At 46.5% G+C, this 18,979-nt stretch overlaps 2 protein-coding genes across 5 annotated transcripts in view; one reads left to right on the top strand and one right to left on the bottom strand.

Annotated features, from left to right (window-relative positions):
• The window catches only part of Tipin (TIMELESS interacting protein), a 51,038-nt gene extending 42,687 nt beyond the window's left edge, over positions 1-8,351 (top strand). The window contains exon 10 of one of the 2 annotated variants that reach the window (XR_015048972.1): positions 8,192-8,288. The gene's annotated coding sequence lies outside the window, so the exon portion shown is untranslated. Of the gene's footprint in view, positions 1-8,191 lie in introns of both variants that reach the window. The other variant, XM_021171474.3, reaches the window with a different exon arrangement.
• Dis3l (DIS3 like exosome 3'-5' exoribonuclease) overlaps positions 1-18,979 on the bottom strand; it is a 34,887-nt gene that overhangs the window by 2,330 nt on the left and 13,578 nt on the right. For all 3 annotated transcript variants that reach the window (XM_021171468.3, XM_021171469.3, XM_021171470.3), the window contains exons 5-14: positions 16,523-16,699; positions 15,455-15,533; positions 13,161-13,340; positions 9,654-9,823; positions 8,264-8,425; positions 5,334-5,581; positions 4,729-4,821; positions 2,176-2,709; positions 1,176-1,330; positions 901-1,079 (exon numbers count right to left, since the gene is read on the bottom strand). In XM_021171468.3, the coding sequence (XP_021027127.1) occupies positions 901-1,079; positions 1,176-1,330; positions 2,176-2,709; positions 4,729-4,821; positions 5,334-5,581; positions 8,264-8,425; positions 9,654-9,823; positions 13,161-13,340; positions 15,455-15,533; positions 16,523-16,699 (1,977 nt within the window). The remainder of the gene's footprint in view (positions 1-900; positions 1,080-1,175; positions 1,331-2,175; positions 2,710-4,728; positions 4,822-5,333; positions 5,582-8,263; positions 8,426-9,653; positions 9,824-13,160; positions 13,341-15,454; positions 15,534-16,522; positions 16,700-18,979) is intronic.

The following is an 18,979-nucleotide window of genomic DNA, read 5'->3' on the forward strand; positions in this document are numbered from 1 at the left end:
AGGCTGGCCTCGAACTCAGAAATCCGCCCGCCTCTGCCTCCCGAGTGCTGGGATTAAAGGCGTGCGGCACCACGCCCAGCTGCTCTGTTTTTCTGTCTCTGTTACATACACACACACATACACAAGATTGATGAGATGGCTCAGTGACAATGCTAACTTTTTGTTGTTTTCCTTGAGACATGATCTCACTACTATATAGCCCTGGCTGTCTTAAAAATCATATATAAATCATACTTGCCTTGAACTTGCAGAGATCTGCTTGTTTCTGCCTCCCAAGTGCAGGGCCACCATGCCTGTCTTCTATTTATATATATATATATAAAAGTCTTGCTAATGTAGACCAGGCTAGCCTGAAACTTTACACTTGTGTGAGTCAGCCTCCTAAATATTGAGGTTACACCATATCCAGCTGCTTAAACCTCTCTATCTCTAACTTTTAGGAAAGATCCCTAATCCATTGTCAAGCCTCTAACGCTAGCTAAGCCTGGATTAGTGCACAGAGAGGCTATGTGGAAGATCACTTGAGTTTCCTCAGTTGGAAAATCAGCCTGGAACATACAGTGAGATCTCATCTAAAAACACAAAACAAAACTGCCAGTCATGGTGCTTAAGAAAGGACACCTTTAATCGCAGCACTTGGGAGGCAGAGGCAGGCAGATCTGTGAGGCAGAGGACAGACTGGTCTACATAATGAGACTCTGTCTCAAAATACAAACAACAGCAACAACAACAGCAACAACAACACCAAAATCTCCCAAGTTCATGTTATCTTAGAACACTAAGAGCACGGGGCTATAATAATTATGGAGTTTGCAAAAATATGCGGTACTCCATTCTTTGGTGCAGGAAAGCTGAGAACTCTTTTGAGATAATGGGTAAGAGTTTAAAGTTTCTTCTTACTCGGTTTCTGTTGTTAATGTGTCTGCATAATTCCTCAAGATTTTTGTTGCTGAACAAATTTTCTTTAATCTCCATTTTCTTGTCTTTTGAAATGGCTGCCATTAATAGCCGATGCACTACAATATCTGAGTATCTTCTTATTGGAGAGGTAAAGTGGGTGTATTTATCTAAGGCCAGCCCTTCAAAGGAAAGCAAGATGTCAGAATAAAGAACAGAGCACTCTAGAAAAGACTTGCTTACGGTTAAGGCATCGGGAAGCCAGTGCTGTCACTTACCGTAATGATGGAACTCCTCCTCTGCGCAGGATCCCGTAGAGAAGTAGAGGGCGTTGGACATGGCCTGGGTGGCCATGGAGCGTAGCAGCTTGTTTACCAGGGGGTCCTTGGGGTCATTTGCACTATCCAGAGAGTCAGCCAGGGTTTTGTTGGACCTAACGAGAAACAGAGAAGCCTCAATGGGTCCCGAGAGGCCATTTACAAGTGACACTCCTGGGTTTAAATATCCTCATATGTCAGCAGTTAAATTTATCTTGGCCACAATTTTCTTTTCAATACTAGTTTGCTTTTAAAGTTTAAACAAAGAAAGATTGTCAGAATTAAATTTTTTTTTTCTTTCGAGCTAGGATTTCTTTGTGTAGCCTCTCAAATTCAGAGACCACCTCTGCCTCCAAGTGCTGGGATTCCAGTGTGCACCGCCACCCCCTGGCTCAGAATTTACATTTTTAAAAAAGTTATTTATTTTCATATATGTGTGTGTGTGTCCTTTGCAGGCCCTGGGAATCAAGCCTGGGTTCTCTGCAAGAGCAGTAACGTCATTTTGCTCTTAAGTGCTGAGCCATTTACCCAGCCCCCCGAATTCACATTTCTTATGTAGTATAGAATAATGTTAATACATGGCTACAGTAATCTATGAATGGTTGGGCCACCACCTCAGCATTCAAATGAGTAACCAAGAGGTCATTGGAAAGTCCTTGGTCAGTGTGACCAGAATGCAAATGTGCTCAACTCAACCAAATGACCGCAGACTCTGTTGCTTGAAGACAGAAGCTACCCATTGGCTAAACTGACAAAAGGTATTTTAGTTGGGACCTTGTGCTTGGCAACAACGTAATTTTTAAATCCTCTTTAAGTGGACCAGCCTCAGACTGGTGAGCCAGCTGCCTCAGGTTCCAATGCACCAATGTGCCTGGCTACAGGCCATATTTCAGGAACAACTGTAAGAGAAATAAACACAGGCACTCTCTGCCATGCCTCTGCCCCCTCAGAAGCGGATTACCGTGTGTCTATGAAGAAGCCTTTTGCTTTAGCACATTCTCGGAGCTCTGAGAAAAACTCCTGGTGTGGAGGAGGGTGTTGGCGAAGCAGGGCCTGGTGGGGGAAGCTCTCCCAGATCTTCTTGGCCACCCAGTGGTTGGCTAGGATCATGCATTCAGCCACCGTCTCGTGAACCTCCAGGGGCTGCTTGGGGATGAGGTCATGGATGTTCTTCTTGTCATCCAGCTGGACTCGAACCTCTACCCCTTCCAGCTCCAAGGCTCCACAGCGGTCTCTCTTTGCTCGGATGTGGCGAGCTACGTCTGTCAACTTTCCAATTGCCCACACCAACTCCTCTAGTTTGGCCTGTTGGCTCTGCTTGTCCAAGGCTTTAAGTTCTGGAATATCATCAACAATGCTGAAGTTTCCGTCCAGTAGTTCCTGGGCCGCCTCGTAGAACAGTTTGTAAGCTGATCGGATAATGGTTCTGCCGTACCACACCTTCTTAATTTCATAAGAGGTTTTATCTAATTCCCACATGACTGACACAGCATACCTATAAAACCAGGGACATCAACAGTATAATTATTCCATTCTCTAAATAGTATACATTTTATTTATTTTGTGTACATTTTTGTGTATGGTTGCACATGTGAGTATCGTGACAAATGTGCGGAGATCAGGGACATCTTGTGAGAGCCATTCTCTTTCCACCATATTAGTCCTGAAGCTCAAACTCACACACAGCACAGGTGTCTTTACGCACTGAGTCTTGTAGGGCTCTGTTTCTTTTATGTAAGATTATTATTCTTTATTTAATACCCATAGGTATTTTGCTGCATGTATGGCTGAACACTAGGTGTATGTCTGCTGCTCAAGGAGGCCAGAGGAGGGCATCAGATCCCCTGGAACTACAGGCAGCTGTGAGCTGTCACACAGGTGCTGGGAATCAAACCTGGTTGTTAGAGTTGTCGGAGGAGTGGCCAGTGCTCTTAACTGCTGAGCCATCTCTCCAGTCCACTCTATTCTAATTTAGAGGCCAGCAGAACTTGATTTTGAATCAAGTTTGAAAGAAATGACCTTGCTACAGACTTTTGGTACAATTTCTTTAATCATTCTATTATACACACAACCCCCCTTCTTCATGTATGTATGTATGTATGTATGTATGTATGTATGTATCTATCTATCTATCTATCTATCTATCTACACGTTCACACACACGTTTTAATGTTAAAAACTAAGTCAGGCTGGGTGTGGTGGCATACACCTTTAACTCCAGCACTTGGGAGGCAAAGACAGGCAGATGTTTGTGAGTCTAAGGCCAGCCAGGTCTACCTAGGGAGTTGCAGGCCAGCCAGGGCTACCTAGTGCTCACTGTGTAACATGTGTCAACAACAAAGTCACAATGGGTTCTGTTATCCGAAGGACTCTTCAGTGAGTTCACACAGGGCCTGAAAAACCTTACAGTTCTCCATTTTGACTATGAAAGCCTGGCACTGACCGAGACAGATTTGTTTAGTGCCAGGAAACCAGAAGAAAGCCTTTAAATCCTATAAGGTGACAGTGAGCTTAGTACCAATCTTGATGATAGGTTAATTAACAAAAAGCTCATTTAGCAAAGAGCCATTCTGCCACCAAAACATTTTATTAAAGATAAAAACCTATAGATCTATAACTCATACAGTTTAGAGGGGCTAACTTCCTAGTATAAAAAGTTGTTATAAATCAGTAATAAATCACAAAACCAAATGAAAACAGTAAGGCCTGTGAAGTAGCTCACAGGAGAGGTGGCAGAGCATCCTTAGTTAAAACCTTCAGCTTTGTACAGAGGAGGCGAAGAGTAGAATCTAAACTTAGACACTACTCGTCCGGCAGGCAAACTGCCTCACATGAAAGCATAGCACAGCACACGGGCCAGGCTGTGGGAACGAACTCTGCACTTGACTGCTGTAGGACAGACTGCTGCAGCCTCGGGGAGGGCTATCTGATCGTATGGATCTCAACACAAATGCATGCAGCTTGGCACAGGGTCTGCTTCTAGAAATTTCTCCTCAAAGATATTAAGTACTTAAAAAGAGACAGAGGTAGAGAGAGAAAGAGAGAGAGACAAAACCAGTGCTTGTGAGAGTCTCCTGTCTCAGTAATAAAATAAAAATTACACACACTTATATTTGTATGCACTAAATATAGAAAAAATATTCAAGAAATCACTTCCCAGGAAAATAATAGGAAGGAGCCGTCTGTCTTTTGGAGCTTACTTACTAGTGTTGGAGTGCCTGGCTCATGTGTTCACTGAGAAACAGAAACTCCCTAAGCTCCCAGGCCTTCTGAAGAGCAGCGTCCACTGGAGAGCTGACTGCGTTCGCCTCAGCCTGTGGACGGCTTCAGAAAGCTAACATCAGGAGAACAGAAAGAGAGGAGGAGGCTGGAGAAACAAGGCGCCCTGAGTATATATGGAAGGGAAGAAGTCAGTGGGGAGCAGAGGCGCTGGGGAGAGCAGTGGGTAGGGGTGTGGAGCGGAGGTGAGAGTGCACTGGAAGGCTCGCAGCTCTGAAGGTGATATCAGACTCACCGGTCAACGCCTCCCAGGAGGGAGCAGAGGTCTGCGCTGAGGATGGAAGGCAGCATGTCATAGCGACGGTCCGCTAGGTAGTAAGTGGTGGCCCTGGAATGACAAGTGACGCAACTGACCTTCAGCAGCCAGCAGAACTGCTGACAGGGGGGAGTGGGGGGCTGCAGGAGGTAAACAGCCGAGGGCAGAGGGTTGGATTCCCCTGGGGGTACTGCTCTCCATCAAGCGGAGAGGCTGCCTAATGAAATGGCTCCCTTGAGCCCACTTGACCAAGTCGCACTGCTCAGGCTGAATATTCCTCCACTGATGTAGAAAGTAAAAGTGACACGAATCTTGGTTGTATGAGAAAAATGGTGGCTTAATGATCTAGCATCGACACAGAATGCTGTACTACACGTGAAAATTTACTCATCTTAACTTTGGAGGAAACAAACGATGGGTAAAAGGTTAAGAAAGGACACAAACTTGTCAAGGTACTATTTTCCTGAAGGTGGGACTTGAAGAAAGCCCAGAAGAGATTTTCAGAACTGCGCAAACAAGAGATCCTGAGCTTCTGAAACTAACCCAGACACACCCAGCGCAGTGCTGCCTTCCATTAGGATTACCTCGTTCTAGCTTCAACATCGATGTAAGAGTTGGGGGCCACAAAGTGTGTGACGTCAGCAATGTGGACCCCCAGCTCCAGGTTGCCGTTATTCAAGGTTCTGACTGAGAGTGTGTCATCCACATCTTCACAACCTTTGGGGTCGATGCTGAACACGAGGTGGGTGGTCCTCAGGTCCTTCCGCTCTTGTTCTTCTTTGGGACTCACTTTCCAAGGGTTTTCTGGTGTGTTCACTGGCATCTCACACATCTGTACCACAGACCAAATATTCAGAAACCCAAGCACCGCAAGGATCTGTAAAACCCACTCTCTTCAGAGGGCTGGAGAAATGGCTGCTCTGCCAGAGGACCCAGGTTCAATCCTTAGCACCCACATGGTGGCTCAACACTGTATCCCTGGCCCCTGGGGTTCCTATGTCCTCTTCAGACATCAGGCAGTCATGAAGACACCATCTATCTTGTTTATTGAGGTAGAGTCATTGTACACTAGCCTGGCATGCTCCAATGCCAGACTGGATGGCCATCAAAACCTGAGGGTCTCTTACTAGCTCCTTTCTCAGAACTAGGGCTATTACAAGCCTGTGTCACCGTTCCCAGCTTGATAAGTGGGTTCTGGTTGGAACTCAGATCCCCATGCTTGCACAGTAGGTGCTTTACAGCCTAAGTGTCCTCCCAGCCTTGTTTGCCTTCTTTTGATTAGTAACTGTTCTTTGGGTGCCTCACAAATGTCGGGCTCTGGGAAGTCAGGAGTCAGCAGAAAAGACGACACTGAACACCTTACAGCCCGCTAGGCAATGTCCTGTGACTTCTGACAGCCTCATCAGCTACGGGGCTAGAGCAAGGTAAAGCTGACCACGCATTGCATCCTGTTTCCTCGTGAGCCCTGAGCTGAGCTTTTAACTCAAACTTTAAGCCCTGGGAAGAAAAAAAACTACACGATCTCTCCAAATAAAAGCTTATTTCTTAAAGATAATTTAAACAAGACTAATCTGGGGCATTTTCCCTCTCTGATTGTCTGTTTAAGCTATCAGTCTGAAGCTAAGGAGGCTACAGGGAGAGAACCGGAGTCCTGGGAAGTCTAGTCGCTACTTTATTTCAGTCTCACATTTTCACGAAGAGGTGCCAAGCCAGCCAACAAATAATTTTCAGAAACTAATGTTAAACATAAAAATTTAATTATGTAAAACATTCTAAACTTAATAATGTAAAATAGTTTACAATATTTTCTTATTGTGACTCCTGTTCTGTCATAAGCTATAATGAAAATAGGAACACCCAAACGCTCTTGATGGTAATTCACACCGGGGCAACATTTTTCTGGGAAACTATCTGCCAATACATAACAAACCTATTTAAATTTTTTATGCCCTTTGGCTTGGTGATTTAACTTTAAGGATGGCATTCCAAGGGGATGATCAAAAAGAATAAAAAAGGCAACACTGATTTAGAAAAATCTTTCAAGTAACACTTTTTTCCTAATACTGAAAAATTAAACATTACTGATGTCCAAAGGTTGAAAAATGTTTAAGCAAACTAGGGTAAATTAATTTCAGTAATTTGTCTTAACTACTAAAAATAAGTAGGCTATGTCAATATATAGAAACCATTTTAAGTGAAAAGAGCAGAAGGAATGTGGCTATGAACACGAGAGTAATAGAGCAGATTTATGGGACTGTGAGACCTCAGTGATGGAGTACTCGCGCTTTATGCTCACTGAACTGTGGGTTTTTTTCTGTGAAGGTTCAGAGACCATCTCATAATGAGCCTGACTTTTTGACCCATCTATCTCTAGTTGGGGCAGAGCGTGGCTGGGTCTGTAAAGACGATCTACAGGACGGTGTGGTGCAGGACGGTGTAGTAGTGCTTGCCGTCAATCCCGGCATTCCATTGGCAGAGGCAGGTGCACTCCATCGGCAGAGGCAGGTGGATCTGTGCGCTTCAGACCAGCCAGGGCTACAGAGTATTACCTTGTCTCAAAACAATATAAAAAACCTGAGGAGGGAGGAGGACGTGGGGTGGGGGTGGGGTGGGGTAAGGGTGATTATGGATGCTGAGGGCTGAGGTGGGCACTGACTTCAAGATCCTGACATGTCATTTTAAGCACAGCTGGAAAGTATAAAGTTTGGGGAGCTGTGAGGCTGTATGAAACTCAGTTTATACTTGGAGTTCACTTAGTTTAGCCGGTGGGTTGGTGCACAGTGTGGCATCTTTTCAGGGATGGAGAGAAGCCTCAATGAGTGCAGGGCTCTCCACACAAACACGAGGACCCCTCGCTGCCACATGAACAGCTGGGAGCATCGGGACGCCTGTGATCCTAGGGCCGAGGAGCTGAGTCAGGAGGATCTCTGATGCCTGAGCGCCCCCAGCCTTACTGACTTAGTGAGCTGCACATTCAATAGAGATTCTGTCTCAGACAATGAGGTGGAAGGGCTGGAGAGAGAGCTCAGCAGGTGAGAGCATTTGCTGCTTTTCTGGAGGACCCAAGTTTGATTCCCAGCACCCATGTCAGCTTACAACAGCCAGATTCGGGGGATCCAACAACCTGTTCTGGCTCCCCAAGTGGATATGTATACACAGACACATACATACAAACATAAAAATAGAGTAAGGCAGAAAGTGATTAAGGATAATGCTAGATGTTGACCTCTGGCCTCCATATTGCATGCACAATTACTCGAGTGTGTGCATGCATGCATGCACACACACACACACACACACACACCCTCTCTCTCACATACACACACACTCCCATACACACTCACACACTCTCTCATACACACACACACATGCACACACTCACACACACACTCTCTCTCACATATACACTCTCTCTCACAGAAACGATTGTTCTTTTTTCCAGATGAAACAGCAACAGAAGCAGAGAGAAATGTATGTCTCTGTCTCTGGACCAAAGGCCTCAGAGACATCTGACCTGGGCTTCTGAGAAGGGGACCACGGAGATACTGTTCTCTACCAGGATGGTTGCGATCTCCCCTTCCAGATCACCGATTCTCCCTAAGACACGCACAAAATGTCCATTTGGATACACTGATGTTGCCTCCCAGGAGTCAATGCGCACAACCACCCTGAAATCCTGCACAAAGGGAAAAATACAAAGTCAACCAAGGCTGGAGTTAAATGGCCCAATCTGAGGCATCAAACTAACCAGATAAACAGAGCAGAGCACACACAGGCCGACCTGCAAACGGTGGCTTGCAGTGGCTTCTTCTGCTCTCTGGTTGTTGTTCTTGCCACTCTTCAGATGGCCGGCTGGTATGCAAGCCATTGGCTGATGTTTGAAAGGAGGCGTTACCTCTCTCCTTCAGACAACTGGGACAGAAATTTTAGTCTGCTAATAAAAGCCAATTGTAGCACATTTTACTTAGCACTTGGAACACAAGGGTCCAAATCCAATAATGTAGGGTCCTGAGAGCTGGGCCTGTGTTTACAAGCCTCTCTTCCAAAGGACCCTGCAGGCAGCTCACAATCCTCTGTAACTGTAGTAGACCTGACACCTATTTCTAGCTTGTGCTAGAATACCCACACACATTACAATTAAAAATAAAATAAATCTTAATAAATAAATAAAAACAACAGTCTCAATTTCTAGTGTGGGAATTACTTTCTAATTTCTTTTTAGTCTTAAGCTGCTCCTTGGCGGGAAAGACAGTATCGGTGCAAGGTGGACCTCTCCACTGTCCAGCAACCCAGGCATCCTGGAAAGCAAAGTGCAAGGGTCCTAACTGTCCTCTGAGAGTCCACAGGGAGCTTCCAGAGGCAAGGTAAGGGTTGGGGACATTCTACTCTAGTATCTCATTTACAATCTGCACAGCAGTAGGCAAATTAAGTCAGGCATTGCTTCCATTCTTTGCCCCAAGTAAAAGTTAATTTCTGCATTTCTTGTTTATGCCTTCTCCCTGGCGCTCCATTCCTATACAGATAATCGATCTGTGAGGTTACACTATATCATCCCTGCAGGACACTCGGATCATATTTCTGTATCTTTCCCTGGAAGGAAGCTTGTTAGTCTTGGCAAACTATGTGTATTGAAAGTTTCTGAGTTGGACAGCTGGATAATGTATGTTCACTCAGCTTGTCCTACACAGCTCTTTCTAGGACAATTTCTCTATGGCCTTCATTTATTAACCATGGACTACTTAATAGATGGTTCTTATATATTTAGAATGTTTAAAAACAGTATCTTAGAGTGCCAGATACCATCAATAATTTATTTCCTCTTATGCAAAGGAAATAACAACGCTTCCTGGTGCTGCTGGAAAGCCAGCAAAGGCAGAGGCAGAACAGAAGCGAGGGGCAGCTACCTGGAGGGCTTCTGCTTGCTGGGTGCTGATGCGGATCTTAGGGATTCTGTAATCCCATGGCGTAACCAGGATCTTCTGAGCATTTTTGCCCTGAGACTGGACCTCTTCTTTGGATGGAAATGTCACCACATAATCTCGCCAGTTCTTTTGAAGGATGCCTACCACTCGACCTTGAGGAAGACAAAACATAAGGAAGCACTAACTGGTTAGCCATCTCCTCTCTGGGCTGTGAGGATGGAAGGGCAAGGACATGAACAAGAACTGCACAGCCCTCGGTCTCAAGCCACGGCTCAGTGTGTTTGAGGACCTGCTTTTTTAGCACTTTAAACCTGTAGACCAGGCTGGCCTGGAGAGACCTGCCTGCCTCTGCCTCCCAAGTGCTGGGATTAAAGACGAGCACCACCACTGCCCAGCTAGATCTAGTTAAAAAAAAAAAAAGGTGAATAGCTTAAAACAAAAAAACCATTGTCAGTCAGTATAGTAGTTCATGCCTCTATTTACAGCACTAGGGAGGCAGAGGCAGGAGAATCTCTGAGTTCAAGGCTAGCCTGATCTACATAGAGTTCCAGGACAGCCTGAGCTACATAGAGAGACTCTGTCTCAAACAAAACAACAACAAAACCCTGTCAGCATTCCTTTTCTGCAGAGCCCAACATGACATTCAGAACGTTCCTATGGCCCTTTTGCCATCTCGTCCTGGAACTCAGGGCTTGCTATGCTGAAGGAGGGCAATGGTTTCCACCCTGACTTAGTTATTCACTGTTTGTTTTGTTGAGTGAGGGTTTCATCATGTCTTGGAACTCAAGTAAACCAAATTTCACACAGAAGTGCCTGTCTCTGCTTCTCAAATGCTAGAATTAAAGGCCTGTGCCACCACACCCAGCTCTGTTCAATGGGTTTTTTGAGACAAGGTTGGCCTCTGTCTCCTTAGCCCTGAGGTAGAAGCACAGCCACTAGGCCTGGCCTTTCATTTGCCTGTTATTTGTCTCTCTATGCAGCCCTGGCTGTCTTGGAACTCACTATGTAGATAGGTGGGAAAGACTGAGATCTACCTGCCTCTGCCTCCCAGCATGGGGATTAGAAGAGTGCATACCCACAGCTGCCTTTTGACTTGTCTTTAACCCTTGCCTAGCTGCTATGTGCTTCCACGGTGGCCTGTGTGCTCTCAACAGACCCACTTGCTTGGTCCAGAGCACTGAATACACACCCTAAGTCTAACACAGAGCACTGAACTCAGGAAAAGATAACCACAGCAGCGAGAAAGTGCTTTGCCCCACAAAATTTTCATGTGTGTGCGTGTGCATGTGTGTGTGTATGTGTGTGTTCAAGCTACAAGTCCATCGCAGGGAGATTCTTTGGGAGCCAATAACCTTGAGTTTTGAGATAGTCTCTCATAGGCCTGAAGCCCCACCTTGGGCTAAGCTGGCTAGCTAGTAAGTTCTAGCGATCCTCCTGTCTCTACGTCCCCCAGTGCTGTGATGACAAGCATGTGCCACTACGCCTATTTTTCAAATGTGAGTTCTCTCTGTGAAATTCAGGTCCTCGTGGCGTGCACGTTACTGACTGAGCCACCTGCCTGTCAACTCAATGAGGGGCTGATGAGATGACCCTGCTATAGGGCACCTGAGCGAGGCCTGGCTCCACAGAGGTGTGGTGTAAGCGTGGGAAGTAGCTGGGTTCAGGCTCTAAGTCACTGTGGATGTGTCAAAAAATGATGCAGGAAAATTCCAGTCTTCTGGGTAGCCCAACTCTAAGAACAAATCTTCAGCTTCCTGAGACGAGGAGCATTGCAGGGACAGCAGGCTCGGGCAGATGTCAGAAGCTTCCTGAGCCGAGGAGCATTGCAGGGACAGCAGACGAGGAGCATTGCAGGGACAGCAGACGAGGAGCATTGCAGGGACAGCAGACGAGGAGCATTGCAGGGACAGCAGGCTCGGGCAGATGTCAGAAGCTTCCTGAGACGAGGAGCATTGCAGGGACAGCAGACGAGGAGCATTGCAGGGACAGCAGGCTCGGGCAGATGTCAGAAGCTTCCTGAGCCGAGGAGCATTGCAGGGACAGCAGGCTCGGGCAGATGTCAGAAGCCTTTTGGTTTTTCAAGTTTGACAGTAATTTATGTAACCTGAACAAATGATTACCACTAAAGCATTGAAGAATTCTGAAGAATATTGAAGAATAAAAAAGCAATAACAATTATCTATCTGAAAACAACTCATTTTTCACTCTTTGTCCCAGCATATCTGGCTGCAGGTGCGTGTTTAAACTCCAACCTTCCTCAGTACCCTGCAAACACTTCCGTGCATGTCGGTTCTGAGCTGATTTCCATAATGATGAGTCAGGGAGCTTATGAAGCATCTCCCGCAGAGATGGCCACTGGACATCAGGGGAAGATGCCATAAAGGCAACCGGAGTTAGTAAGGGGATGGCTGGAGACACAAAGACAGAGACTGACCCTAGGCTACAGAGTGCAACCAGGAGGCCCAGGGCAGAGCATGGCACACCCAGCAAGCAGTAGGAGAGAAGAACGAGGACAGAAGCCGACACGGGCAGCCAGGCAGGCAGGAGGGAGGGAGCCTGGGCTTTCTGATGTCCAGAGCAGCACGTCCACGAGCTGGTCACATGATATGACAATGAGCACAAGGAGCTAAACAGCATCTGGGCAGGAGGATCCTGGGAAATTGGATACAAGCAGACTTGGAGGAACAGAAGAGGAATGTCAGACCAGCAAGCGAGCGAGCGAGGTCATGCAGAATGGAAGGGGAGAAAGTCGAGGCAAAAGTTACATAAACTGAGGCAGGGAAAAGGAGCAGTAGCTGGGAACCATGCAATGTCCAGAGGGGCATTTTGTTTCTTTGGTGCTGAAGAAGTCAGAATAAACCTGTGAGTGGTCAGGTCTTGTTTGGTATACTTATGATCCTAGTGCTATGGAGGCTGAGACAGAGGGATTAACTTGAATACAGTGAGTTTGAGGCCAGCCTAGGCTACCCGACACCCTGTCTCAAAAGAAACAAAACAAGCAAGAACACCTGTAGAAGAACTGAGGGTAGATGAATGGCAGAACACATGTGTGTTCAGCAAGTCTGAGGTCCTAGGTTCAATCCCCAACCTTAGAACCAGCAACAGAGAAGCAGCCTGCAGACGGGGAGGCTGATGATAATGCAGAGTATGTCTTATTTCAGCATCAGCAACACTTTGTATTCTTACAGATCATGAGCCCGAGCAGCCAGCACCCACACGATGGCTCACAAACATCTATAATTCCAATTCCAGGGCATTCAATACTCTACTCCAGCCCCTTGGGCACCGGACATGCACAACACACACGCACAGGCAAAACACACCTATACATAAAAGATTACTTCTTAAAACATGGCTTGAGGTAATACATTTGTTAATTAGCTGGATTTAGCTATTCAACAATGTATACCTATATCAGAATATCACATTATACATGATGAATATACACAATTTTCATTAAACAAACACAGTACTTCCAGGTGGACTCACCTGTGGGCATGGGCTCGCTCGGGGACTCGCCCGAGGCCTTGTCATCACTGTCATTTTCACCCAGGGCGGCTGTTCTCCCTTTCCATTCACTTTTGGGGAGCAGCTCCACCACCACCACGTCTCCATGGATGGAGCGGTTCCGAGCCTTCGAGCCATGGATGAGGATGTCGCTGACCAAGCCTGTGTGCGACAGAGAGGCTGGGAGTCAGTGGCTGCTGGGCAGGAGCACTGCCTCACGGGGGACATTTCAAACGGACGCCTCTCAAGTATAATCATTCTGCTGAGATGTTTCCTTCTTCCAAGGGGCTGCAAGGGGTGCAGGGGGTACAGGGGGTACAGAGGGTGAAGGGGATTAAGGGAAGGGGGTGCAGGGCCTGCCATACAATGAACAGGGTCTGAGGCTGGATCTTAGAAACCAGGTCAAATGCCAGATGTGGGGTGCATGTGGGTAACACATGCACTTGGTGGACTGGAGACAGGGGGATCTTGGGAAGCCCACTGGTGAGTTAGTCCAGCCAAACGAGCAAGCTTCACACCCAGTGAGACACTGTCTCAAAAAATACGGAGGAGGTTGGGAAGACAGCTCAGCGTGCTTTGTAAGCATGACAACCTGAGTCCTGAACTCCAGCACCCACATAAAAGCCAGGGCACATAAACATGCATTATACTACACTACATACACACACACACACACACACACACACACACACACAAAGTAGAGAATGACACAGGAGATACTCAACATCAACTTCTGGCCTCCAAAAGTAGTGCACATAATGGTGAATGCACCCGTATACCCTGCATAACTCTCCCCCTCCCCCCATGTGTAATCTTGGTTGTCAACGTGACTGCTTCTGAAATCATAAAACATAAGCAGTGGGATGCTCCAATGAGGGATTTCCTTGATCAGACCATTAGATTATTAGAAGCAGACTGACCCTCCCTAATGCGTGTGGCACCTTCTGGTGGGAGCCAGATTAGAGGATGTGGATTTGTTTCTGCCTGAGGTCTTCACCCTCAGCTGTAAGTCCCACTGTCCTGTTGTAGAGGCCTTCACTGATATTAGAACTAACTCTTGTGTTGTGCCAGGTTAGGGGAGAACTAAGACAGCTCCCATGTTACAAGGCTGGATAATGTGTTTGTACAAGGCACCCATCATTATTTTTTGTTGACAGTCTCACATGGCACATAACTTACCATGACCACTCTTCCCCTTCTGTTATTCTGTCTTGAATCCTTCCCTATACCATCACTTCCTGCATGCAAGTGAGCCTACCCTGGAATTATGCCCAACCCTTTCAGGGCCTGCAGAGCCAAAGGAGTGGCCAGCATGTGAATGAACTACACACACAGGACAAGAACCGGCAGAGGGCAGGAGCCGTGGGAGCCACTACCTGGTCTCCTTCAACCCATTTTCACCTTCAAGATTTCCTCTTCCTTTTACATTTCATCTTAGTTTTGCCATCCTGCCTGAGATGTGCTCACAGGAGAGTACATAGGGGCAGTCTAGGATTGCTCACGTCACAGCCTGGGCTGCAAGCTCAGCTGCACCGGTTAGCAGTGGGGCCTTAGGGGACGTGCTTCCTTTCCTTGTATGGCAGTTTAAACACACTGCAACAAACCAGAAATTAAGGCCACAGCTGGCTACAAGGACGAGTTAAAAACCCAGAGCACAGTAAGACTATAACCATGGAGGATGACAGCCTGGTGAGCACAGGAGAGGACCTGGATGTGTGCGGCGGGGGCTGTGAGGCAACCCCTCTATCTGCAGATGCACACTGTATTACATCTCACTCAGTGTATGGAGGGTGACAGCCTGGTGAGCACAGGAGAGGACCTGGGATGTGTGCGGTGGGGGCTGTGAGGCAACCCCTCTATCTGCAGATGCACACTGTATTACATCTCACTCAGTGAACTGAATCTCCTTATTTATTAGAGACAGTCTCTCTCTGTAGCTCTAGCTGTTCTGGAACTCTCTTTGTAGACCAGGCTTACCTTAAATTCACTGGGATCCTGCCTCTGCCTACCAAATGCTGGGATTAAAAGCATCATTCTCAGCTTAATTTTAAAGAATTAAAAAATAAAGTCAGAAATGACAGACAAATGGCATAAGCAAAGCATTATTATCCTAGTACTAATAACACAGCCCCAAATTGTAGATAAAATAAACGTAGGGGGGAAAACCCCTAAAATCTACAAGCCCAGTGAATACAGGGCTGCGTGACAGTTCACACTTTCATCACTGTACAATGTCAGAACCAGAAAGGCGACCTGGAAATGTGGGTGGCACCGACCTGAGTCCTTACTGCTGGCTCCCTGTAGGCGAACGAAAGCTTCAATCTGAGCTCTGTGCTTGTTGACATTCAGAATTCCCTAAAATCGTAAGCAAGAGTTGGCATAAACAAAGTTCTTTCCTGACACAGTGTTTAAAATATTATGAAATGATCATATTCTTCGCAGACTGTGATTCCTGTCGTAACCACTATGGTTCCTTTTCTTGAGAACACATTTCTGGCTTGAAGTACTCTGAAACTCTGCCAGCAGGGCCGGGCAAGCCGTGACCAAGGCTTAGCTCCATTCAGCACGGTGCACACAGCTTCGGCCCCGTGAGATGCTTCTCAGTTGCCTATTAGAAATACACAATTCAGCTAGCGAGATGGCTCAGTGGGTAAGAGCACTGACTGCTCTTCCAGAGGTCCTGAGTTCAATTCCCAGCAACTACATGGTGGCTCACAACCATCTGTAATGGGATCTGATGCCCTCTTTTGGTGTGTCTGAAGAAAGCTACAGTGTGTTCATATACAAAAAATAATTAAATAAATCTTAAAAAAAAAAAAAGAAATGCAAAATCCTCGGGGAAGTAGTTCTGAACCTGACTGTGATAGATACACAAGGCAGCACACAGCCATACACGGACAGGAAATGCATGTGGGTAAAGCAGTCACAGCTGAGCAGTTACTGTATCAGAGTCCTTCCCTAAACCCCAGTAGCCCTGGGTTCTGGGTCCTGGGGAATCGCAAAGAGGCCTTCCTTCAGAGGGGCAGGGAAGTGGCAAAGGAGTAAAGATTAATTGATAAGCATGCTGCTGCTGCTGTCACCTCCACACCCTCATGCAAAACTGTATGTCTCTGCCAGCAACGGAAGGCTACGGGTATACTTGTGTGACACTTGGGCAGCTTAGAACTAGACTGTTAAGGATTATAGAGAAATGGCTCCCAAACAGCCTTGATCTGGGCAGCTCTGCCTACTCAAGCCTGTCCTGTGGCCTGGCACTGGACTTGGAGCCTGGAGTGGAAGGCCAACTGAGAAGAGAGAAACTATGCTGTTTGTTGCTGACATCCACCCTTCGCTGCCACCCTTACCTGGATGTAGCGTCCAGATTTGATGCCTGCTTCCAGTACTTCCAGGGGAAGATGTTCTGGGTACTCTTTCCCATGGGTTTCCTGACTCTCAGTCTCCCTTTCCCGGCGAGACTGAAGGATGGAGTCACAGAGCTCATGGGCAGCCTTCAAATCTGGCCAGAAGTTGTCCAGGTAATTCTGCGTTTAGTAATGGCACAAAGAGATACCATCAGATGCTGAGTCTTCATCTCAGCACTACCGAAAAACCAAGAGGGTTGGAACACTGGCATGAAGACCTGAGTTCAAACCCCAGCACCTACATAAAACATGTGGTATGGCTACAGATATGCCTGTAACGCCTGTGCCGAGCAGTGAGGACTTGGAGACAGGAGGCCTGCTGGGGTTTGTTGGCTTAGCCTAGCTTCAGGGTAAGTAAATCATGTCAAGGGAATAAGGAAGAGCTAAAGCAAGGCATCCAGTGTGCTCCTCTGGTCTCTGTGTATGCATCTGTACATACAGATGAACACACACACACACACACACACACACACACACACACACACTCTACACACACACACACACATACCACACACCACACACACACACACACACACACACACACACACACACACACACCAATCTGATTTTCCATCTATCTCCCTTCTGCACAGGATGGTCTACAGAGGACATACAGAACAATCTCCTAGTATGTATGTTTACCTTCTTACACATGATATCAAGGCTAAGATACATCCTCTTCTCTCAAATTATCAAGGAGAGAAAAACGGCCTTCTGTGGAGGCCAGCACTTCTGTTAATGTCGAGTCCCCCTAAAGGGTCTGTGTACACTGCCGTGAGCATGGCGACTCTGCTCCTGTCACTTAGCACCATGTTTTTCTTAGGAAATAACCTCTTCATGAAGAATTTATCATCTTGGTTCTTTGCATCTAACTTCAAATCCCCAAAGAAAACTCTGTCCCTGCTCATCTGAGCTTGCCAGTCTCTCTTCCTGCTGCCACTAACCTCTATGGAGCCTTTGGTCACACAGTTTGCTCAAGAACTGCTCTACAAAATAAAACTGTCCTATACTACTGGACTACAAAGAAACGTAATTCTCAAAAAAGTAGAAAAATGTAATTTTAGTCAACTGTCCTCTGCGGGAACAAGACATGATATATTGCAACAGAAAAAACAAGTGACACTGTCATTAATATCTGGCGCCCCTGGAATTCTCTGGCACTCCAGAACACATTTTTATAGCACAGTCAAGAAAATTCTATTGGCAAATCTTTAGCAATTCATGCACACGGGAACCCTTATGGAATCTACAATTCAAAATCAAGCTGGACACTCTATAACCTGACAGGGTAATGGCAGCTGTGTCTTGGTTTTTGCATTAGAAAAACCGCAATCAGCTAGTAGATTTGATTGGCCAACTGGACAGACAGGTGAGACTGGCCATCTATGGAGAGATTAACAGCCTGATCTCTTGAAAGGTTCTTAAGAGATAGGAAGACGGTGTTGCTTTGACAGTCTGAAGCCACTGGCACTGATAAAATGCCATGCCTGTGACCCGAGAGCCTTCATATAAATGGTGTCACATCTTAACCCCGTCTAGGGCTCCTGCTCTTGCTCACACTCTTGTCCCATGTGGAAGAGTGGGGGGTGGGGCGGACACTCAAGACTGGCTTGCGGGGCTAGGGAAGGCTCTTAGTTAGTTGGTAGGATGCTTGCTTAGAATGTGTGAAGCCCTGGGTTTGATCGCCAGCATTACATAAACTGAGTGGTGGTGCACACCTGTAATCCTGGCACTTGTCTCCACTTTCCATGGGAAAAGCAGAAGTTCAAGGTCACCCTTACCTACACAGGAAGGTCTGTCTGGTGTCCATGGCCTTGGGGGAAAAAGCAGACTCTGTGTGTGTGTGTGTGTGTGTATACATACATATACATACATACATGCAGGGAGGGAAAGAAAGAAGGGGAGAAGGAGAGAAATTAGATTTAGAACAGCTTGCCTTTGTGTGTGCTGGCTCGCTAGCAGTTGTATATCTCTAGCAGACAGAAATCTGGGAGGCAGTTCAACAAGTGGCTCGAAGCTTCAGCACCTGGTTCTAGGGACCAATTCCAGCTTTGCCATTTAGTAACAGAGGCCTGTGGGCAGGGACTTAGTTTCTCCGTGCTTCAGATGGGCTACTGGCCCACCTCACTGAGTTGTTCAAGAATTGAAGGAAATAACACACTTATTTATATTACTATTAAGTAATGTATTTACCACGGAAACATGGTGGTTATTGTTAATGAGGAAGAAACAAATAAAACTACCATTGTATAGGCAAAAACATAAGACCATTGGCAACTTTAGTGTTAACCCGCCACCAGCATACCAGCATCACCCGTGGAAACACACATGACTTAGGGCTGCAGGTATAGGTCAGTGGTAGTGCATGCTTAGCATGGTGAGGCCCTAGGTTCAACCCCA

The sequence above is a fragment of the Mus caroli genome, unplaced genomic scaffold, assembly GCF_978045245.1.
Source record: "Mus caroli unplaced genomic scaffold, Mus_caroli_1 scaffold_11, whole genome shotgun sequence".
In the NCBI taxonomy this organism is placed as follows: Eukaryota; Metazoa; Chordata; class Mammalia; order Rodentia; family Muridae; genus Mus; species Mus caroli.